We start from the raw sequence: 8,277 nt of genomic DNA, 5'->3' as shown, positions 1-8,277 counted from the left end.
CCTGTAATATGTTTGCAAGCTGCTAATCATGTTCTTGGTAATAAGTACATTAGTCAGCAGATGGCCTGCTATACTAGAGAGGATGTATAAGCTGAGAACTAAAGAAGACTTTGATGGTATACAGGGAAGCCTAAAGTGTAACTGTTCAACTAAGTATATTGAAATACTGTCTGTTGAAGTCTGCCCTTTTTATTGTGAAAACAGTCGGTATTTAAATAAACAAAATCTGTTCCTGTCTAGCTTGAACTAAACTAACCGAAGAGATCAAGTGATACACTTTGGTAAAACTACTTAAGTATCAAAACGAGACCTAAAATAAAACATAAAACAAAATAATATAATATCAAACGATACTTAAAACAAACCAAGTATCAAAGAGATACTTAAAATAAAACATGACATAGTATCAAATGATATTTAAAATAAACTAAGTATCCAAGTGATACTTAAAATAAAACCAAGTATCCAAGTGATACTTAAAACAAAACATAGAGTAAAACCAATAACCAAGTACCTGTACCAGTTACATTTTCTTTGGTATATCAGGCAGTCTACTACTAGTGGTCTCTACCCCCTATCGAGGAGGTTCCCTACTTTCCACTTGTACTACCTGCTGAAGTAATCTATAGAGTCTCTCTCATCTTCTAGATATTATAGATATAAAAGCTGGGTGGGTAGAACTGGTTGCCAGTCTCTTTGATAACCTTTCCTTGCTTATTCTCCACCCACACTTAACAATTAACAGTGTCCTTACTTCATCAGGTTCTGTTTGGTACCTGTGCCGTACTTAAGAAGTAGTTACTAAAGGTAAGGTCTATAACTCTTGTACCTATTCTTCATATTGGTCAAAGATGTGCTTCTTCTATCACTCTAGATCCTTTCTCTTAGCCCTACTGTCATTCCCTGTTCGGTACCATTGGTGCTGTCTGTTTCCTCTCTAGGTTTTAGTCTTTATCAGAGACCTTTCAATTTCCAGGTCACTTGCCAGACTACCTTAATAAACATGTATTGGGCTATTAGGACTGAACTTGCAACACTCACTTGAAAAGTATAGAGGTGCTGCTAATATATACATTACTCTTTATTGATCCTCTTAACCTTGGAGCAAGAAGGATACATGTACTTCCACTCAGATCACAAATGCATGGTTAATTTCTTAACTTCGACATCTCCTTTTGCCCTTGATTTCAGTTCCTAGAAAGTATGTCTCTTCTAGACTACATGAACACTGTCGTTGTTGGTACTAATAAAGTAACCTAAGTCATTTCCTCATCTTTGCCTAGTTCTGAGAGCTTATTGCTTCTTAGAATTTAGACGGTAGAAATCTTTCTGGGATGGTGAACTTCCACTACCATTCTGTGCCTTAGTATATTGAATTGGCAGTCCTCTGCCCTTGTTCTAGACAACTGGATTTGTTCCCAGCAGGTTTTGTACTAAAGGGTTTCTTTTCCACAATAAGTACATTTTCTTCCCCACATTCTTTCATTAATTATTGACTTGAAAATTCCCTCATTGGTCTTTTTCAATCTCCTATGTATCAACTTCATTGTCCCAATAAATCACCTTGCTGGTTTCTCACACTCCGGTTTCTGCTTTCACTTTTTGGAGAGACCACCTTTCTTCATACAGGGTTTCTCTCTTTTTACCTTTGGTTAATTTTTGTGAGCAGGTTTTTAGTCTGAGAATAGCTTAGGGGGTTTTGGTTTATCCTGTACTAGGTGGTATAACTCCTGTTATTCATCCTGGTCCCTTCCTGCTTGGTGGACTAACTTCTACCATTACATGTTAGTATCATATTTATTCAGTGAAAGTTACCATTTCACTTTGGCAAGCAACTTGCTATCTACCACCATACTCCAGGCAGGTCTTGTTAGTCGAGTATAAAGATTCAGATTATGCATTTTCCCCATAAAGTTGTGAATATTACATTTATACATGACTGATTCCATGTCTCACTTAGCTTTAGGCCCTTCCTGGAGAGGTATGTAGTGACTGGTAAATTTGTTTTCAAAACTATTACTTGAGTACAGATTTGGGTCTTGTTCTTCGATTCAGAAGCTATCCATTGCATGTTGATACCATAGTGCTATCGTGTGGACTGGATATACATGTATTCTCCTAAAAGTAAAGATAATACATTTCCAATCATTATCTCAAATACTGAGATTGTTTTCAATGTAATCCACACATTGTATTGCCTAATACAAGACACATCAACTTGACTTTATTTCGGCAAATAGTGGCAGATCTGCATGTCGCTTAATAGTTTGGACCAATACTTTTCTAAACATATTAGCTGCTACTAGTTACTCCGAGGTTAACTCTATCTAAATCTAGCTAGTTCTCCTATACACTTTCCTCTATTCCCTCTGTCATCCTCATCATCACTCCTATTATCTGGGTCGTAGCTAGGCATTATTGGAGTTGAGGGTTCTCCTTCCCTGAGTTTCTCCTTCCCTGAGTTTCTCCTTATTTCTAGTGGTCTCCTCTTCTTCTTCTCTTTCTCTTACATCTTCCTACTCTTCTAAGACTGACTCCAATATCATGTATCGACCACTCAGGTGTGTGCCATCTAGTACTTTAATTCCGTCAAGTACTTGGGCCAAGGTATCGGATACTCAGTCTTGGTTTCTTTGAATTGTACATGTAAAGTCACCAAAGTATTCTACCTCCTGTTCTTACCCAGCACCCAGGTTTGATATTAAGATTCCAACTGCTTTATTTTGTTGAGTGTGTTGTACTCTAAATGCCTAGAATACTCGTTCCAGTTTGAGGTCACATTTGAGAGCTTCTCGCTGCAGTTGCCTGATTACCTCCTCATACTGCTCTTGTCATACATCTTGGGCTGCTGATTTGGCAGCAATTTCAATTTTGATCCTTTCTTGAATTTCATGGATGTTTACCTCTACTACACCCTACTGTCATAATATAATAGCTATGTCACTGTTATGTATATCTTTTCTTTTCAGAAATCATTGCTGGACATCTATCAGCCCTTGCACATTGGCCTATGAGTTGGCTGACTGTATGTTAAAGGCAATATTGGCAGTATTAATACTAGTTAAAATATCTTGTCATATTTGACCAATGACTATTCCTACCCAAGTAGCAAGTCTTGTGAGGTCTGCTGCATGTGTATTCGGACATGGTATAAAGGATCTTCAAATGGTAGAGGATGCTCTTGAAGATGGAGGAATACTGGGAGCTTTGCCTGCTGGTCCTACTAAAGGTTTTCAGAGAGCTAAAGAGAGAGAAGATGAATGACTGGAAGTTGTGAAATAATGATCTCCTGAGGTATCCCGTAGTTCCAATAGAGTGATTTACTTAGGAAGGTGTAGTATCTCCATTGCTCTTCTGCAAGCTTTTTCATTTTCTCATAGGTAGGTTACAAAGCACTCATTTTTAGAAGTTTACGTTTATGTAGAATATGTGACAGGATACTTGGTGTCCTGGCCACATTGTGCAGTAGGAGGAAGTGGGTAGATAGATAGAGAGCCTTAGTAACAAGGAGATCTAGCAATATACCACTAGGTAGAGATAACCTGTATAGACTCAGAGTTGTCTAAACCAATAAAGATTTGTTTCTGTAGATGGAGATTGACTTAGAAGGCTGTAAATACATTCATTTTATTTATAACTACTAAGAGCCAAGTAAAATATGTAAAGTAGAATAGAATTGTAAGAACAATAATATATTGTCAAAGTCTCTTCCTTGCTTGATGATATCTAAAAGTTGAATGCCTTTCAATATTTATATTCCACATCTGAGTGTTTGTGGACTACATTGATTTATTATACAAATCATGTACCTCTCTGATTATAACTTCTAGTATCAGCTATTTTTCAAAGATGCGAACCTCTAAAGACTCTGAAAGCTACCACATCCTCTTCAGTAATTACCATTTTATTAACCTCAGAACAATACTGTTCCCAATAGTAATTATCGGATATTTAGAGCCTTTAGACTTATAGCTTAAGTTTTAAGTAGAACTGAGTTGATTCCAATTATCTCTGTCATTCAAGAAATGATCAGTTTTATCTGTGGATTGTATCTACAAAGGTAGGCATAATTGCAACCTTTCTAGGTTCCCAGATTTTAAACCTCCATAACTCAGAATCCAACATATGGATATCTTCCAGATAACTTTCTACTAATTAGTGAGAAGCTATTCTACCAGATAGGCAGATATGCACTCAGTTTGAAACTCTTGATTGCCCTGGGTAACTGGGTTTCAACTACTGTTTTAGTATTAGGAACCATTCCAGCGATGACAACACATTCCGGGACACAGTTGTAATAATTCAGGAAGTCCATTGGCTTGTGTGGTAGTATTCCTCGGAGTTCTAAACTCTTCTAGTTATTTTAGAGTGGGTGCAAATGTATTGGATTCTGATAGAGATCCTCTAACATTTAATAACATATCTTTATGTGAAAACGACCCATTACGGACGGCCTATTGCCAAACTTGTTCCATCATTGAAGCCTAGTAGCTCTCTGAGTAGTTGATGGATTTACTCTATTCTACTTCTCAGACCTAGTCAAAGCTCTTCTCTCATCGATCCAGTAAACAGGATCCAGTCGGACAAATGGCAGTGACATATATAGTGTTAATCTTACACTTTCACTTCTGCGGTATTATAGTCACAGGACACAACTGAGATCAACATGTATGATGACATACTGGTCCCATAAGAGGGCCAGAGGCTGGTGTTGGAGAATAGAGATTCCTATTCTGAGTGGTGTTACCCTACTTAGGTTGATTCCTATGTATTGGATCCCGGTACTCAAAACTTAAGGTAGGATAAAAGACTCCAGCAAAATATCGGGTGGCGGAGGTATTCCCAGCGAAGACGAGTACTCGAGTGCAGTAGCCGACGATCCAGGCTTGCCACCAGCTGCTGACCATCCGAGTCTAAAGTGTACGAGTACGGTACAAGTACTGTGAATGGCCGTGTTTGCCAAGGCGTTCTTTTCAGGTATTGGCAGTAAGGAAGTCTAATGACCCTAGATGCACCTGGGCACAATCCTCCTGTATGCGAAAAGCGGTTGCTGTTTGGCTCTCTAAGGGGGTGTGTTCACACATATCATCAGCCTTCTCCACACAACAGAAAACAACTTGGATAAGCATGTAGAAAGGAGCAGAGTGGGGTGCAGATAACGAGAGCTATTTCCAATGGTAGGGATGGAAACTTGATGAGATCAAAGGGTCACTGGCACTTACCCATAGTACTACCAGTACTGATGACGAAACTTCCTCCGTCTACATGTAACTCCATGCTGTGCCCATGTTCTCCCCTAACAGTACCGTACTTGTGGAGCACAGACCCTTGCTCGATGAACTCACACTTGGAGCGCTAACATAGCACTATTTCTGAACCCGGGGTTGACAAGAGGATTGAGCACCCCGTACTCATACAATACCCGCTCACACGGGGAACCAGGCACCCCCGCGGCCTATTCGAGTACGCCCCGATCGGTATCAACCCACTTGACTAGACACAACCCGAAGTCCATAAGTTAGGTGGGCAAATCAGCCCACTCGGCTTACAGTGCCCAAAACACATCTTCAGAAGACACACACATATATATATTTTAGTATATATTCCCCATTCCCGCCGGTAGGGAAGTTCACCGCGTAGTCACCGTACTCGAGTACCGTACTGAGGACCATACCAACACTGTACCGTATGTGCTCCCGAGTTTATCCTTTCGCTGAGGGCCCGGGTATCCAACTCTCTCAGTGATGCTTCACGACCGTACACAGAGGAAATTATCAAGGGTTCTTGTAGTATTCCACGGGTACTTAATTAACAAGACAACAATCAACCTCACAAGAACGAAAGTACAGTATACGAGAAGATCGAGATGTTATCCCTTGACCAGTTTCCAACCCATACCCTCAGCCCCCCTTCAAACACTTTTATATCCTCCCAACCCCCTTTCCCCACCACCGCACACAATATCTCCCACGGCTATACGAACTCAAACAGTATCTTAATAAGTATCCCCCCGACAATGCTGCAAAGGATCTATAATCCACTGAATACATCCGCTATCCACGCACCTGTTTCCATCGTCAGTTGACACACAACTCATCCCGATATACAGCCAAGAGAAAACAAAGAAAGGAGTAAAACGTACAATTGCAAAAGTCTGACATACTCTGGTGAGCAGTCTACTTCGTTTGCATAAAGATTGCAAGGGTGCATGTCGCTGTCGCAGGGCAATTTTGTGGCAGGGACAGCGGTGGCGCTGGTGATGGCCGTCAGGAGGGCCATTAGGAGAACGGGTCTGAATTGCATTCTCATTTCGCTCACGTATATAGTGATGGGTTGGTAGTTAAAGTTGGATGCTTGAGATTGTGAGTATTGAGAATTTTGAGGTGAAGGGTAGTGAAAATACCGTGGTCTAGTTATATCTGCGAGCACGGCGGTGATGGCGGATGCCAGAGGTAGGAGAGGTTGGAGAGGGAGGTGGTAGTGGAGGTTTATATACTTATTATCTGGTAAAAGAAGATACAGTGTAGGACCGAACACGATGACACCGGTAGAGGAGATATCAGGGGCTCTCTACTCTCTCCAAGGGGATGCTAACGATCGTTGGTTCACACCCCTTCATTCATTATTTAGAATAACTGAAGACCTCCAACCCCTTCGCGTAACAAAGCAGGCAGTGCCCCCCTTCTGTTCCTTCCCTACACTGTTGTTCCCTCGTATTCTCGCCAACCACATCACACCACACCTTACACCGCACCTTACCCGTTTCCGGCAATACGTGATGAGGGTCTATCCATGTCCCGTATAAGTAGGCAACTCCCTTCCAGAATAAATGCGCGAATCAACGAATGCTTTTTCCCCTATGGCAAGGACCAATTCTCTGGTATCTTGCCCAAAGCGTCTTACTATAACTGCCTACCCTCACTTACTCTGTTACACAGGATGGGGCACTGCCGAGCTTGCTGAAATTGCCAAAGTAGACACAGTATGGTAGTCACATATCTACACACGGGCTGAAGTCTTCTAAGGACTCTGAGTATCCTATTGGCGACGGCAATATCTCTGATCAATACGGTAGAAGGGCACTTTCGAATGGACAAATGAGTGGTTATTTTACACCTGCTCACCTTGCCACTATTTGTTGGTCGGCTGGTATATTTGTCGCGAGTAATCGAGTTTATATAAATTCCATCAATCAGCTGCGGGGCCTTGGTAACACCGGCAAGCCGAGCCAGGGGGTACTGGAGCAAGGCGGGGAAATTAACCCCCGAACTAAATTCCGTATGACTTTCTCGGTACGACTACGGTGCGTAGAAATGCATATTGTTAGAAGGTGCGGTGCAACACCTCACTCCGTAAGTTACTCATTCACAGTACCGATATTTCGACTGAGTGGTTTCCTTGCTCTCACTCAATATATTACAGCACCACAACACTGCACAGAAATTGTGGGTTGCATTGACTATCTGGGGGGGACGGATATCGGCTCCCGAACTGTGCTTATTGAAAAAGGAAACTTGTCGCCGACGACTTGAGGGAGGCTGTCAACTTTTGGGTCAGCTCCATTACAAGTAACCAGTCATACCTGTCACGGGTTCCAGCGTCCCTATTGTTCGCGGTAGGGAGCGTCGTATCCGCGAATCCTGAACAGTGTGGTACGAGTAACATAGCGCTATTACTGTCGAAGCTTTTTTTAAGAAGGAACTCCACAAGCATTTCCTATCACCGAAATTTGGCCCTCTTGCCCGAATCGGGGTGGTTTGGAATACCGTTACCCGTTCACTTTACGAGTACGGTAGTCTACCGGTAAATATCCTTCGACACCACAAGCAAAGGGGACGACAAGAGATAAGGGGGTATGATACCAGTAGGGAAAACCAACTGCCCCACCAGATTTGACGTTTGCCACCAGATTTTTTGGTGTGTTGGTTTCCAGACCCCCTGTGCTCATTGGCTCCGCTATGTTCATTGCCCCCTCCCCTATGTGAATATTTACAAGTACAAAACACTGCATTCCTTATTCAACTTTCCCGTCATGGCCACAATCAGTAATCAATTTTTTGCAACCTTTCACCATCAAATAACCGACCCTCGGTCGTCGTTCCCAGCAAAGAAACTTCTTCGCCCATAAAGGCTATGTAAAGTGGGATCCACGAATAGCAAGATCTTCCCTCCTCTCTCTCCGGGTATAGATGTAGTCGAGCGGTGCTCCTGCGACATCGTCCAGAAGCCCGCACCAGCCAACTCTTGGCATCCGTCACAGAGGAGAATAAACACCTT

At 42.0% G+C, this 8,277-nt stretch overlaps 1 protein-coding gene; it reads right to left on the bottom strand.

Moving 5' to 3' along the window:
* Positions 1-5,768: 5,768 nt before the first annotated feature.
* On the bottom strand, positions 5,769-6,755 carry GSTUM_00002836001 (uncharacterized protein). XM_002836460.2 has 5 exons: positions 6,575-6,755; positions 6,404-6,409; positions 6,319-6,353; positions 6,143-6,253; positions 5,769-6,065 (listed from the first exon to the last, which is right to left on the bottom strand). The coding sequence occupies exons 1-5, from the start codon at positions 6,617-6,619 to the stop codon at positions 5,996-5,998; spliced, it is 267 nt and encodes an 88-aa protein (XP_002836506.1). The 5' UTR covers positions 6,620-6,755; the 3' UTR covers positions 5,769-5,995.
* Between the last annotated feature and the right edge of the window lie 1,522 nt (positions 6,756-8,277).

This window comes from Tuber melanosporum (genome assembly GCF_000151645.1).
Source record: "Tuber melanosporum whole genome shotgun sequence assembly, scaffold_148, strain Mel28".
In the NCBI taxonomy this organism is placed as follows: domain Eukaryota; kingdom Fungi; phylum Ascomycota; class Pezizomycetes; order Pezizales; family Tuberaceae; genus Tuber; species Tuber melanosporum.
This window is presented reverse-complemented; position numbering and strand designations above follow the sequence as displayed.

Coding starts and splice junctions, on each gene's coding strand:
- GSTUM_00002836001 (XM_002836460.2), bottom strand. CDS start 6,619: ATGAAGGGGTGTGAACCAACGATCGTTAGCATCCCCTTGGAGAGA. Junction 6,254..6,318: donor ACCAACCCATCACTATATAC/GTGAGCGAAATG, acceptor GGCCATCACCAG/CGCCACCGCTGTCCCTGCCA. Junction 6,066..6,142: donor TATGTCAGACTTTTGCAATT/GTACGTTTTACT, acceptor CGATGGAAACAG/GTGCGTGGATAGCGGATGTA.